Raw genomic sequence first — 15,477 nt, forward strand, 5'->3', positions numbered from 1 at the left:
CCTAAATAAACCCCTATGCCTCTGTAAATGTAGTATATTTATGCACATCTTAGAGGAGGCATATAACATGGGTTGGATTAGTTAAGTGGGTAGGCGCCATCATGTTCAGAAGAGAACACTGAAATGAGTAGAATTTCCTGTGTTTCGTAGGCTGCAAGTGATACACAAGCTTCGTTCAGTTGATCCATTGCATGGTGGTAGAAATGTAATTCAAAATCATACAGCATTAGCACTATACATTACAACTACTAACAGCAGGCACAAAAATCATTAAGTGGTCCTTAAAGGCTCTCAACAATTTTAAAGTATTCCCTGGGGTGAAAAGGTGTTTGGCCTACTGGTCTACTGCATGCATCACTAAATCTTGATCCATCCTAAAGTATTTCTAAATCCAGAGCCCTCAATCTTCCAGAGAAGCAGTTTGTACTTGGTTTAACATAGAGTCTACTTTACTTATGCTTTGGAAGCCAATTCACTTCCACAGCATAAAAATACACATTCATAGCTTGCTCCTTCCTTCCTTCCTTCCTTCCTTCCTTCCTTCTGTCCTCTTCCTTCTCTTCCCTGTCTTTCTTCCTTTCTTTTGGCAACTCAGTGCAACTAAAAAAAGAGGAGCACCAGCCTTGCAAATAAGTCTCTATACATGGTTTATAACAGTTCTTTATAGATATATACCACATAGTAGTGGCAATGCAATAAAAGCTAACAATTTTTGGCAGCTCATCAGAGCCTGAAACTCCTGAAAACAGCCACTTCTTCTTTGCATTTTTCTTTGAAACATGAAGCTAAAATGTCACACCAAACCAATCACTGCACTGCTGCACCAATACATAAAAGCCTGGGGAAAATCAGGTCTCCATTATGTTTTTGGATATGCCTGCAAAACCTTTTTTTTTTTTTTTTTGGAAAAAATATCATGTATTTTCTTAAACCATTTCACAAATAACACATGATCATATAGTTAACGATTATATCATAACGATTATATGTAGAGAGGGGTAGAATTAAGGCTACATGAGGAATCTCATATTTGGCATTTCCTGACCTCATTCTGCTTAATATTGTAAACTTTGAATCTTCTTATTACATTTTTTAATGGAATTCTAAAAAAAAAAAAAAGGAAACCAAAATAAACGTGGAACAAAGTTTTTTTTTTAAAAAAAGAAAAATTACTTTGCAACTATTCATTTTTAAAAAACACAAAATTACATTTATTTATTTTTTCCTACTGATGGTTTTGTTTTGACTTGGTGCATAGATTCCACATCTGGTCAGTGTGAAATCCCAAGGACCTTCCTTGCCTGCCTCTCAGTCCCTGCATGAACAGCCCACAAAGGGAATGGCTGGGTTTCAGGAGGCTCTGACGGTGACCTCTCACCGCACTGAGATGCCAAGGCAGAACTCGGACCCCACCTCCGAAAACCCTCCTCTCCCCCCTCGTGTTGAAAAGTTTGACCGAAGTTCTTGGTTACGACAGGAGGAAGACATTCCACCAAAGGTAAAAATGAGGTCACTGCTAACTTGCAAGGTTTGGAGTAGAGAGCAGCTCAGTTCCTCTGCAATGGCGCCTTAGGCCTTACTTTTCACACTTTATTGGGGGTTCATCAGCACTGGTGCCTCCCACAGTGTATACAGATCTGGACAGGCATGTCCCCTAAATTCTAGAGAGCATGCAACAGGGGCCCTGTGGGGAGGGAGTGTAGCTTTTTGACTGAACAGATGCTTTGAATGCAGAAGTTTCTAGGCTCGGTCGTTGGCATCTCCAGTTAAAAGGGTCAGATATCAGATGCGCAGAAGACCTGTGCCTGAAACATTTGGAACCCACAGTCAGTCGGATCAGGCAGTGCTCTAGCAAATGGGTGGATAATAGCATGACCTGGAATACGACAGTTTACTGTGTTCCCTGGTAGGCCATATCTCCCTGGTGCAAGTCCACTGCACATTTAGAGAAATCCATCTGCCATGGCCCTTACTTATAGATCAGAGTGGGCCTAACATTATCCCTGCCATGGCCTCCATAGCAGCTAAGTGAGCCAGCACGAAAGGTAAAGAATTTGGGTCCCTCCACCCTCCCCCTAGTAATTGCCCCAAGCAAGTTCTGTACTCCTGCAAAAAAAGTCTACTTAACCAGCACCTTTGATAGCTCAGTCAGTAGAGCATGAGACTCTCTGGGTTCAAGCCCCATGTTGAGCAAAAGATTCCTGCATTGTGGGGGGTTGGACTAGACAGCCCTTCGTGGTCCCTTCCAACTCTACATTTCTACAGAGACTTTAAAATTTCACAGAGAAGAAGTTGGAGACTAGACAGATCTACTAGTACATATTAGCCATTGGGTAGGCAAAGAGTATCCTGTGATACTCTGCCTAAAATAGGTTGTTATGCAAGAGGCTTCTCGCAACTGTAGAAAGAGTGGAGACCTTTGATGGTGCCACCTCTCCTAGCATTGCTGAAATGGCCCTCAGGGATTATATGACTTGGGCCCTTTTATACAGTGGCACTTTCATGCCAGGGCACAAGCAAACATCAATGAGGTATAATTCCAAGTCTTGGCACTAGTGCAGATTTTTATACCCCCCCAGTATTATGGACTAATTTTGTGAGTCTTGGATGTAGTGCCCCAGGCTATAGCATCAACCAACAAGGCAAATGTGAGAATATGCACGCCATCAACAAATTAGAAGTGTTGGCCACTCTTCTCTGGCATGTATGTAAAACACTGTTAAATAATATGGCAAAGGAAGTCCCCAAGTCCTTTACTGAAATCAGAATAAATCATCGCCTCTCTTCTTGGCTTCTGTTAGAAGCATAAAACTTGCCATACTGGATCAAATATTTAGGCTTTCTAGGTTGACGTCATGTATCCAGATGTAATCAATACCCGGTGGAGTGTTCTGTAAGGGTTCCAGAAGTTTTATACCTTAATGATGTGATGGCAGTAGCTCTTTAATTAACAGTGCAATCCCATACTTATAAGTCCCATTGAGTTCAGTGAGGCTTTCTCTCAGGTAAGTGGGTATAGGATTGCAGCCTCTTTTCCAATATAGTAATGCACTTACCTTGTTTCTAATCTTCTTTTGGGGTTTTTTGGTTGTATTACAACATGGCTGTTAAAAGCTTCTTCTGTGCTGATTCAGCCCTTTGCCTCAGATCATGTGGTTACGAAAAAGAAAAGATCTAGCTAATTCATGTGATGTGGTGACATTGGCTGTAATTTCCCTAAGATGTTAATGCACCAAAGCAACAATTTGCACTGATGATAATAAAAGTTTATAGACAGCAAGGTGATTTATGATGTCAGCCTTAGTTGGTAGATTTGAATTTCTGTCTGCGGTTGATTACAAAATTCTTCCCAAATTATTAAAATGTAAATGTTGCATCTCAGTTAGTCTATATGGATAAAGAGCATTGAATTATCTGTGAGCTACCAGGCCCAATTCAAGTTCTTAGCACTAGCATAAACAAAGTAGGGCCAGGTTACCTAAGGAACTGCTTTGCCCCATATATCCCTGCCCTCCTCAGATGGGGCACTGCTGAGAGTGCCATATGCCCCAGAGGTGTTCTTAGCTTGTACTAGAAATGGCTTTTAGTATTGCAGCTCCAGCCCTCTGGAATGACTTAGCAGCCAGAATTATATTTAAGAAGGCTTATGTCTGACTTTGTCATTTGCGCAATATTAATTGTGCATCTGTACAAATGGTTTTAATTGTTTTTTAGAATTTGCATTATTTTTATTTACCATATTTTTATTCTGTTGCACACACGTTGATGGTCTCAGACTGTGAAGCATGAAATTAATGAATCAATCAACGGCTTGGGGGCCAGGGACTTAAAACAATTGCCATCCCTGTGCTGACTTACCTGACCTTAAGCTTGGCAGGGGAGGCCTTGCTGGTGGCTCTGCTGTCAGTGGGGACTGTCACCCACAGCAGCACTTTCTCCATAGTGTCACCCTAGCCATGGAATTCCCTTACCTGGTATAGTGAAAACATTTTTGTTCACCCAGGCATTTGGTACTTGAAGAGCGGTCATAGCTTTTTAGCAGCAGTTGTTGTATATTTGAATCTGTAACACAAGGCTGTTTCTACACAGAAGTGCTTTGCATCAAGTAGTTTGATTGCATTTGAAGCAATGGTACATGTGGCGAGGCAATTTCTGTGAATTCAGAGGTGAGCTGACCATAAAACAATACTGTCATCATTCCTCATGGAGTCCAGTTCAGATGCATTTCTTGTTTGAGCTGCAATACATAGTTCAAGAGAGAGAAATTTAATGTATATATATATATTTTTTTTTTGCCATGCAACAGTATGCAATTAATACAGTCAACTCCAGGGTCTAAAAAAATGTTTTTTTGCCAAGGGCAGTTCTAAAGTCACCACTTTCTGGTTGACTTGGAAAAGGAGGAAGCTCGGTGCTTTGCATGCAAAAGGTCACGGGTAAATCTTTGAACTAAATGAACTTCATGCAGTGGGGCAGCATTTAATGGGCATTGCAATTTCTTCCATGTAAAACTGTGGATGGTTGGTATGAACAGAAAAGCGAGAAGAACAAGAGTTTCTCTCAGACTGTTTTTCCTTAAGACAATTGAATAATTTTCTAGGTGTAGCCAATAGTCCAACATGCACCAGTAGGGGGCAGCGCTTGCGAGCCCAAGAAGGCAAGTTATGCTTCTGTTGGTCTGTTTTTGAATTCCTCCTGGACAGCAAACTTCCAGGATCCATAACAGGCTGGGAAATCATCTGGGCTATGCTCCAATCTCAGGTATTTAACTTACCTAGGAGCATACCTGAATTGAGTTTTATTTTCACTCCCAGAAGTCAGCAACGTATATGGGCTGCCATGCAGGATCTGGATTTCTGAGAATCTCTGCTTTCATTCATTTGGATGGATGCTAGAAATTGTGGACGGGCAGACAATAATATTGCCCCACCCATCACCTTGGCTGCTTACACGTTGAGGAATGCTGTGTTGAATTTTTGTCGGGTTCGCTTCTTCACCCGCAAGCCCCCACATAAAGGCCAATGGGCATACACAAAAGGAAACAATTTTGTGCTGCCTGAAGTATGGTATACTCCCACCTTCCCTCTACACAAGTGCTTTGCCAAAGGAGATGGAGGCATGCCACAAGTTGCAATGTGGCTTCCCCCCCAAAAAAGAATCCTGGGAATTATAGTTCTCCGGCATCTCCAGGTAGTGCCAGTCATTGCAGACAGTACTAAGCTAGATAAACAAATGGCCTGACTCCTTCCTATTTTTTCCTATTCTTTGGGGGCGGATGATGGTAATGATGATGATGATTTATTCAACTTATACACCACCCTATACCCAGAGGAAGGCCGTGGGTGGCGCTGTGGGTTAAACCACAGAGCCTAGGACTTGCCGATCAGAAGGTCGGCGGTTCGAATCCCCACGACGGGGTGAGCTCCCGTTGCTCAGTCCCTGCTACTGCCAACCTAGCAGTTCGAAAGCACGTCAAAGTGCAAGTAGATAAATAGGTACCGCTCCGGTGGGAAGGTAAACCGCATTTCCGTGTGCTGCTCTGGTTCACCAGAAGCAGCTTAGTCAAGCTGGCCACATGACCTGGAAGATGTACTCCGGCTCCCTTGGCCAATAAAGCGAGAATGAGCGCCACAACCCCAGAGTCAGCCATGACTGGACCTAATGGTCAGGGGTCCCTTTACCTTTATACCCAGAGGTAGTCTGAGGGTGGTTCACAACAAGACCACAACATATACCCCAATAAACCCCTCCCCCCCAATGCCTGTAGTACAGATACACGCATGTGCACATCTCTGTTCATAGCTGCTGCTGCTGCTGCTGCTGCTGCTGTGTGTGTTTGTGTGTGTATGCAAAGCAGCAACAAACAAGTTTTGCGAAGGGGTGCTGTTGCCCTGCCCAATGCTGTTCCACTTGACTTCTGCAACAGGTAAGGCCAATCTAGATACCCCTAATCAAGGCTTCCTTTCTAATGTGTAAATAGCTAACGTAACAATGCACAGAAGAAAGAAAGTCAGCGTTTACTGCCGCAGGGAATGAACTGTCCTCAACTCAATTAAATTATCTCCCATATTTAAGCTTTTGAAAGTGCTGGGTGTGGTTTGTAATTGCTTTATTTAAAATTATTTTCTATTTTTCAGTGAGAATTTTTATAAAAAAACAACAACAACCCTTCATGCTTGCAGACTGGTCTTTCCCAGTTTGCTGGTGTGAACTGTGGGCCTGATTGTAAGAGCAAAGCCTCAATAGCATTTATGTTTTTGTCATCTTATAGGTGCCTCAGCGAACTACTTCCATCTCACCTGCATTAGCTCGGAAGAACTCTCCAGGGAATGGTAATGCACTAGGACCTCGACTAGGATCACAGCCAATAAGGGCAAGGTAATGCCAACCAGGAAGGAAAACCTCCCCCTGGTGACTTCAGAACACAAGCATAGAACCAGAGGAATCTCCCCCCGCCCCACCTCCCAATTTTACTGAATTATGTATAGCATAATGGAGGCATCCGCATATCTAAAATTTTGTATTTATATGTACCACCTTTTCTATCCATACCCACATACACAAAGAGAGAATGAAGGGAACAATGGTCTTGTACCCACATTTACCTCTTATGTACTTTTTCTTTCCACTTTCTTCTCATTTCTGTGCTATTACCTCAAATAAATGAGTTATCTCAAAGTGTTGTTGAGAGGTAGGCACCTTCCCCCAGCAACTGTAATGATAAAGTAGAAACTGGGGGGATGGCTGAAGGATGTATCAAGGACAAGGTACCAAGGTACACAAAGGTACACAAAGACTTAATGCTATAGTTGCTGGTTCAGCCTATGTCTCCTCTACTGATTCTGATCTATCTATCTGTCTATCTATCTATCTATTTACAATTCTATTATTGTCCTTCATCCGAACATCACAGGGTGGTTTACAGTATAAAAACACACAACAATGCAGACCATAACATCAAACAAAAACAATCGCTCACACACCCAAAGTTTAAAGGGCCATTGATTGTTTAATTAGCCAAAGGCCTGGGAGAAGAGGAATGTTTTTGCCTGGTACTTAAAGACATGTAATGAAAGTACCAGGGGAGCCTCCCAAGGAAGATCATTTCATAAAGGTGGGGCCACCACAGAAAAGGCTCGTTCTCGTGTTTCCTCCCTCTGGATTTCTCACAGAGAAGGCACATGAAGAAGGGCCTAAGATGATGTTGGTGGGTCAGGGGCAGTTCATATGGGGAGAGGCAGTCCCTGAAGTATTGAGTTCTTGAGCCGTTTAAGGGTTTATAGGTCAAAAGCACCACTTTGAATTGGACCCAGAAACTAATTGGCAGCCAGTGCAGTCAAGCCAGAATTGGCGATATATGCAAAACATGCACAAACTGTGTTGCCCCAGAGAGCAACCTAAATGCTGAATTCTGCACCAGCTGAACTTTGTAAACCAGAGGCAGCCCCATGTATAACGAATGTGATCTAACCTAGATGTTACAATAGCATAGACAAAAGAAGTTAGGCTATCCCAGCCCAGATAGGGACGTTTGGACTAGCAGCAAATCAAAATGAGTATCAGCACAGTCTCCTGCAATTCAGTGCCTCTGACAGTTGTAAAATAGTCTACCTGGAAGTGCCTGTAGGCTTGCAGCTATCTCAAGATAAACCCAGCAGTTACCTCTTGGTGCAGCTGCCAAGGCGTGAAATGTAATGTGTACAGAGGCACTGTTTCTCTTCAGGAGGGAGCCAGAACAAGAGTTATTGTATAGCTGGCAAATGAAGTGTCGAATATCAGCCTGCCTGCAGCTTGAAATAAGCTAAGATATAAAACCAATAACATCAGGGAATAGGAGTCCAGCAGGTATCATCCACTGTCGTATTTGCAGCTGCTAAAGAAGAAATGTTTTGGAATGAAAGAATTAACCTGCAGCTAGCTGGTTTACTTAATTTTTTGTTGTGTTTTCAGTACTGTAAATGAAAGTCATTTTGGATTATGCCATCTGTCTTCCCTGTCCCCAAGCGATGTGCGTAATTGTGGGAGACATGTACATACGAAATGGTTTGCACCATAATATAAGTAAATCAAATGGTTATCAGTGATGTATGCTTTATTATGATGTGCCGTTTGCTAATCCTCTCTTGCATATCACAGGAAGATCATGTCTGTGTTGCTGTTATGCTTATATAACATACACATACCCCCAACAAGAATCTTCAAGGCTTTCTTAGCCATATTCTCAGCAACTTCACAAAGCAATAATTCCCAGAATGCCTTGCTGGAAGTCATAGCGGTTAACCAGCAGAGATTTGTAGGCCTGATTCAGACGAAACAGAAAGCTGTAGTTTCCTAACCATGTGAGCAAGCTGCAACATGCCTCAGGCTTGTTCCCTCCCTTCTCTTCCTTATTCACACCTGCAAAGAGGAGATCAAAAGCTTCCCTGTGCTATATGATGTGTTTAAACTGTATTTAGTGAACAAATCATGATCCAAGTTTCGATCCAACAGGGAACTGCAATGATTTAAAATAGGAAGAGAAAGCTTCTAATCTCTTCCTTATGGGTGTGAAGAAAGAAAGACCCTAGAAGATCGAGATTTGCCACATTTCATTCATATAGCGGGAAACTCTATTTCCCCATTACATCTGAACTGAGCAGGAGGTTTTCTCTTGAGTTAGGAAGGTGTCAGGTTTGCTTATCACCTGTGCCCAAGGGTGCCAGCTCCTGGGGGACGAGGCATTGTGCCCCCCGATCTTTTCTTTTTAATGTTCCAGGCCCCCTCAATGTTCAGAAGGCCCCCTGCACAACATCTGGACATCACGTGGTGTCATGTGCAGACCCTCTCAATTCTCTGCCTCTGAGATTCCAAGGTTTAGCATAAGGAGCGCCCAGGATTTTGTGTACAAAACCAGGTCAAAAAAGTTATTTGTAGCAGTGTATGAAAATACTCCTGAATGAGGACAAAGGAGACATCCATGTATGAGTTAGAGAAGGGTGTGGGTGTGTGTATGTGGGGGGGTTGGGTGTGGGTGTACACCACTTGATGGTTAAAAAAACCAAAACCCTCTAAAAGTGGTTCATAACAATATTAGAAAAAGACATTAAGTTTATTTTTTAAAACATTAAAATCCACACTAGCTAAAAAGAAATAAAACGCATGTAGCTTCTCTATGTCTGGATAGGCTTGCCTAAACAAAAATGATGCCATGGCACCAAATTTCTTCTCCCTTCACTTGACGAAACACTTCCCAAAAGACACATGAAGAGTGACGCCTAATTCTTCTCCTCTCTAGTAACCCTGACCTACGGAGAACAGAGCCTATAATAGAAAACCCCTTACAGAGGACAAGCAGCGGCAGCTCTTCCAGCTCAAGCACCCCAAGCTCACAGCCCAGTTCCCAAGCAGGCTCCCAACCTGGATCCCAAGCTGGTTCTAGTGAACGTAACAGAGTCAGAGGTAAGACACGTCTGTCTTCCTTCCTTCCTTCCTTCCTTCCTTCCTTCCTTCCTTCCTTTTGCATTCTGTCCAACACTCTACCCATCGGACTGGCATCTTGTGAAACGAAACAACCATTGTAAAACAACACAAAACCATATTTCCGTCTCAACTGTGAACATCTCTGTCCCTAGCACTGGCATAGACCTGCTTTGAAAGTCTCATGATTTGCATGGTGCAGGATCAGTTCCTCCCGAGAGAGCTTTTCAGTGGATCCTGAAGCAAATAGAGAAGGAATCAGCTACCTGGAAGTAAAGCTGTTCTCATTGGTGAGAGGTATGGGGGTAGGAAGGCCTTTAATCCAATTTGTGCTTTCTTTGCTCTTTGCCCAGGAAATGCCAAGCCTGAAGTTTCGCCCATCCTCCCGCACGAGCCAGCTAAGATAAAACAGGAAGACAGCAAGGACATGACGCGACCAAGCCGACCCGCTGTGAGTTTTAAATGTGTTTTGTGATAGACTTTTGCCAGTGGAAGTGGAGTTTTTCCTTCAGGCCACAATCTTTTGAGAACAAGTCAAAAAAGAGTCAAATGCTGCTGCTCATCTCCCCACTGACCCCAGTTCAGTTTTGAGTGTAAGAAGAGACTGTAGAAGACAGGACTATTTAGAGAAAGGGGGGGGGGTGAGTTTTCTGCAGTTCAGTAAAAACCTTCAGCATAGGAATAACTGAAAACATGGTGCATATCAGTGGCTGGGGCTATTTGTATGAAGTCATGAAGTTAGTGGAGTTAATACCTTTGAAGGACGTTTTAGTCTCAATGTTAATCTGATAGAGAAGACATGACATGGTGCAGTCTGCAAGCGCGTGTTAATAGTTCCTGTGTTTGTCAAGAGCCAGACTGATTTAGTATTTAGAAGACCAAGGAAGGTGCATGATGTTGTTAAAAGGTCATTGGAAAGCCAGAAACCGAGGCAGGTCATTACTGGGCTCACCTGTGCAAAATTATGCTGCCCACCTCAGAGATGTATTCTCAAGGAATGGAGAAGCAGAGGGTTGAAGCTGCTCACATACAAGGATCTAAACTTTAGGCAAGATAGTTAAATCAGTATCCCAATTTCTGACCACTGGCAGGCAACGGGAAGTGTCACAAGGATGTCTTCCTTCAAAGTCCACCTAGCTGCCTCACATGCCCTAAGAATGCAGGCCCTAGCTTGGTAGTGTCTAGTTACAATAATTTTTATTGCAAGCTTCACAAAAGCACACAGCAAACCCATCCAGAGTGCTTGCCCCTGGTTTAGTTTTGTGTTCGACTATTTGTATTTCTGTACTGGCAGAGGGCATGGGAGGAATTTCCATTTAGCCTCTTATGAACGTGTATCTGCTGTTTTGTTGATGTGTGTTTTTTCCCTTTCACACTTCACAGCACTGAGCTAACAATTTTGATTTTATTTCTAACCTGCTTGCCTTTCCTCTGGCATTTTCCTGTCCTGATCTGTTTCCTCTGATGCTGATTAATCTTCCCTTACTCCCAGAGCTATAAGAAAGCAATAGATGAGGTTAGTGATATCTTTTCTTAGTTGGTCATGCCTTTGCAGGGGTGACTAGTTAGAGCTTAACATCAAACCATATTTTCTTGGTTGCTGACATTCAAAAAGGTGATACTGCACTCATGGTTCCAGATGAAAGATTTTATATAGAAATAGAAAGCTGCTCAGGAAAAAGAAGGGTGGGGTGTAGCCTAGGTGTAAAACTTCTATTTTACTTTGGGTTTGGCTCCATGAAATCCTTTTTCTCACCAGAAAAGTAGCCCTGCATCTGTGCAAACCACTATTCGTGTGTGCAATCAAAGAAAAAGGGATCTGTGCCCCAGATGTTCAGGATGCAATCTCAACATTTTAAGTTGGTACAGCTTAAAATATTGGACCCTAGCACAGCCCAAGTAACTCAGTGTTACATAGCGAGGTGTGTGATACCACTATGGCAGCCCCTTTTGAAAATGAGGATGGAGCTGTGGAAGAGGTGCACTTTTGCTGCTCTGGGTTCCCCCTCCCCCTCACTTGCTTTCCCCTTGGGATTGCAAATACTGTATGTGTGCTCCCACAAATTTAGATCCAACAATGCAGGGTGAGTTGTTTTCATATAAATTTGAAATAATTTTCATGACTGTAACCATTAGTTAGTTTTATTAATGTGTTATTCTGAGCCAGATTCTTAATGGTAATTAACTACAGTGGTGCCTCGCAAGACGAAAAGAATCCGTTCCGTGAGTCTCTTCGTCTAGCGGTTTTTTCATCTTGCGAAGCAACCCCATTAGCGGATTAGCGCTATTAGCGGTTTAGCGGCTATTAGCAGCTATTAAAGGCTTAAGGGATTAGCGGATTAGCTGCTAAAAGGCTATTAGCAGCTTAGTGCCTTAGAAAAAGGGGGTGGGGAGCGGAAAAAAATAGCAGCAACTCGCAAGACATTTTCGTCTTGCAAAGCAAGCCCATAGAGAAATTCGTCCTGCGAAGCGCATTGAAAAACGGAAAACCCTTTCGTCTAGCGGGTTTTCCGTCTTGCGAGGCATTCGTCTTGCGGGGCACCACTGTACTGTATGTGTGCTCCCACAAATTTTGATCCAACAATGCAGGGTGAGTTGTTTTCATATAAATTTGAAATAATTTTTCATGACTGTAACCATTAGTTAGTTTTATTAATGTGTTATTCTGAGCCAGATTCTTAATGGTAATTAGCTATAATGAACTCTGGCAATTTACCCAACTTTGGTTTCATCCATTAGTATCAAGCAGTGTAGTTGTAAAAGGAAGTTTCAAGTCATGTGGTACACAAACACACACACACACACACTTCAGGAACATGTGCCGCTGAAAAATACCTACTCATATTCAGGTCCATCCTAGCAGCGCATGCTGAAATGAGGGGAACTCTACCGCCATCTGTCCTTGGAAAGTCACCTATGTTCTGGTGGTCCTAATTTTGAAAATCACACAATATGGATTTTGCACACTGATGTTGTTGCTGTTTAATACCAGGAAGGAGCATTCCTCAGTACCAGGAGAAATATACCAAGAGACCACACTCACTCTCATTGCACAGAAATCGCTTAGAAGGTACCTGCCTGTTTAGCCCCATAACTTACTTTCTAGGAGGGCTAGAGGGCTTCCTTCAGAATAGATAGATAAAGAAAGCTCAGGATCTGGAGTGCCTGCCCAGGAGCACCAGTGAAAAGCCTTCCCAAACACCATTGCACCTGGGGGCATTGGGTTGGAAAGCCCTGTCTTACACTGTAGATAATTCTAGTTATTTTCATGTACCTCTGGAAGTCTAGAAGCCGGTGAAATTAGGCATTTTTCACTTTGAGTCTCTTTCTTTCTTTCTTTCTTTCTTTCTTTCTTTCTTTCTTTCTCTCTCTCTCTCTCTCTCTCTCTCTCTCTCTCTCTCTCTCTCTGATAATTTGTGAGCAGTTGTAGCGAAGCCATTCTTTCTATAGCTGAACCATAATAGCTTGAAAACACCTAAGCCCATTTTCCAGTCTTAGTTTTGGAGTTAGGGGTGTTGAGGAGATAAATGTTTTAAAAGCAGTACAATGCACTGCTTTAGGTAATTGGAAATGATCCAGCTGAAATGAATGAGTCACTAATTATTGAACTATATATTATAAATGTGTTCTTGCTGCCTGAATCTTAATTAGGCCTCCTTTTCATCTTAGGAACAAAAAAACTGCAAACAATTAAAACCAAAGAAATTGATCTGGCAGTAATGAAAATATTTGCTTCAATTTGGCCAGGTTTTAATCACAGAGTTCGTTGGCAGTGGAAACAAGCTCTTAAAATCCCACATTCTCTACTCTTTAAAATGGAATTTGGGGGGGGGGGTATTCTAAGCTTTTCATTTGGAGTGTAGAAGCAAAATCTATTAGACACTTATCTGTGATTACAGTCTTTGAACAACTGTCAGTCAGCAGTGTTTGGATTAGTTGAGGGATAGTTTGTTCATTCAGTCTTTTCCCAATAGTTTTTTAGTAGTAAATATCTTATTCCCCATTTGTCACAACAAATAATAAATAATTTCTCTTAATTAAAAAATATTAATAGTTTAGAATGGCAAAGCAACAACTGAGGGAGCCTGATGGAAACATTTCACTGGCATTCTTGCTGCTCAGGGATACAACAAAAAGAAAGCCACTTTGAATAATATGCTAATGTCTACAGTGACACTGATTCAGCCTCATTCATGTCACTCATGTTTGGTTGAAGATGACATGTAAGCATACAGAACAGCATTACAATACTGTTAACTTGATAGGGTTCATTGAACATCAGGCCTCGCATCCTCACCATACAAATAGTGTGAAGGCCATTTCTCTTGTTGCAGTTGCTAGATGTGGAAATTGCCCCACGATACACCTTCATTCTTTAGACCCAGAACAGTCTCAGAGTTTCTGATTCAGCAGGCACCTCTCACCATCACAAACTCTCCTCCATGAAGAACCCCCCATTGCTTGGCAGTTGTTTTCTCCCATTTTCCCCAAACATCAGAATTGTTTCTGGCTTCTGTTGCGGTAGATACCTGGAGCAGCTCAGAAGCAGCATTTTGGGGATGCTACAGAGACAGATTCTGAAAGAGATAACCGATTTCAACTAGGTGTTAGCCTGGCATGCATTATTCTGAGATGGTATGCACAATCCACAACAAATTAAATGACTTCTTAAAGAGTAAATAAATAGGTAGCGCTGCAGTGGGAAGGTAAATTGTGTTTCTGTGTGCTCTGGCACTCATCACAGTGTCCTGTTGCACCAGAAGTGGTTTAGTCATGCTGGCCACATGACCCAGAAAAGCTGTCTGCGGACAAACACCAGCTCCCTTGGCCTGAAAGCAGAGATGAGCACCACACCCCATAGTCAAATACGACTGTCCAGGGGTCCTTTACCTTATCTTTACCTTTAATCTAGTTCATGCACCTATTTTGGATACAAGAGTAGTGACTCATGGAAATTCTCCCTTGAAATTACACCATCTGACTTAAGCATGTTTCCAATCCACCAGAGAGGTTTTTCTCCCTGATTGTGCAGATCCCAAACCTTGGAAGCTGTGTGTCAGCCGTGTTGATTCTCTCTCTCTTTCTCCCGTACCCCTTGCTCTTGAAAATCCCTGTTCCTTCTTACAGAATACTTGAGTGTCAAGGTGGCTGGCACCGGGGAGATGATTGTATAAAAACTCTGTGCAATATGATGCCTCCTCTTCTGCAAGACATGCTTCCTGTGCTTCAGATTTAATTGTTTAGGGACACCAAGCTAACAGTGTAGGGGGCTCCTTTGTAAGTAAGACATGTGCCACATCTCTGCACTGACACAGTAAATCATGGGGCTTATCCACCTTTACCTTTCCTCCACTCTTTCCATGCTTTACAGCTCCATGTCTAAGCACCTTTTTCTTTTTCTTTTTGCTCCAAGCTTTTCTCATGAAAACTCACTCTTTAAAGCTCAATCCAAGCAAACAGCAATCCATGGACAACCTGAATTGTTTGCTCCAACTGAGTGCTAAAGAGCAGGTTTTTGCAAGGAAAGCAACCGGGGGGGGGGGGATGTGCTCGGTCATGTAGTTTCAAAGCTCAGACCTGTGCCAGAAAGAGCGGGGCAGAAGGTAAGTTCGGATAAGCCCATGGTCTTGTTCTGCAGAACAAAATAAACATGCCTTTAAAGAAATGTGTAAACTGGCTTATCGGCTGTGATGAGATTATACTGCTGATAGACCTTAATTAAACACCACTTTAGGATGACTGTAATGATGATAACGTGTTTGATTTAATCTGTGCAGAATTAAAAATATATTGACCTGCTTTTCCCTTCGATATCACTGTTGCTTCGAGTTTGACAGTCTACCCAGGCTTTCCATTGCCTGCAAAGCACACCTCTTCCTGTGGAATATTGACTTAGGGCTACAGGCTTTAATAAGTAAACGCATCAATTGAAACTTTCGTTGATTCATCTGCACAAAGTGATTTTAATTGGTTAGGGTTTCAGATGAAGAATGCATCTTGTCGTTCTTTGAGATTCTTTGC

General features: G+C 42.5%; 1 protein-coding gene across 10 annotated transcripts in view; it reads left to right on the forward strand.

The window, feature by feature from the left end:
* The window catches only part of TNIK (TRAF2 and NCK interacting kinase), a 298,880-nt gene that overhangs the window by 254,111 nt on the left and 29,292 nt on the right, over positions 1–15,477 (forward strand). For 7 of the 10 annotated variants that reach the window (XR_014511715.1, XM_083441856.1, XM_083441860.1 and 4 more), the window contains 4 exons: positions 1,259–1,498; positions 6,272–6,378; positions 9,275–9,438; positions 9,810–9,907. Coding sequence is in view for 9 of the 10 variants with exons in the window: in XM_083441856.1 (XP_083297982.1) it covers positions 1,259–1,498; positions 6,272–6,378; positions 9,275–9,438; positions 9,810–9,907 (609 nt within the window). In the remaining variant the exon portion in view is untranslated. The remainder of the gene's footprint in view (positions 1–1,258; positions 1,499–6,271; positions 6,379–9,274; positions 9,439–9,809; positions 9,908–15,477) is intronic. The other 3 variants (XM_083441862.1, XM_083441864.1, XM_083441863.1) reach the window with 1 other exon arrangement.

The sequence above is a fragment of the Podarcis tiliguerta genome (genome assembly GCF_965153285.1).
Source record: "Podarcis tiliguerta genome assembly, chromosome: 5".
NCBI classification, from domain to species: Eukaryota; Metazoa; Chordata; class Lepidosauria; order Squamata; family Lacertidae; genus Podarcis; species Podarcis tiliguerta.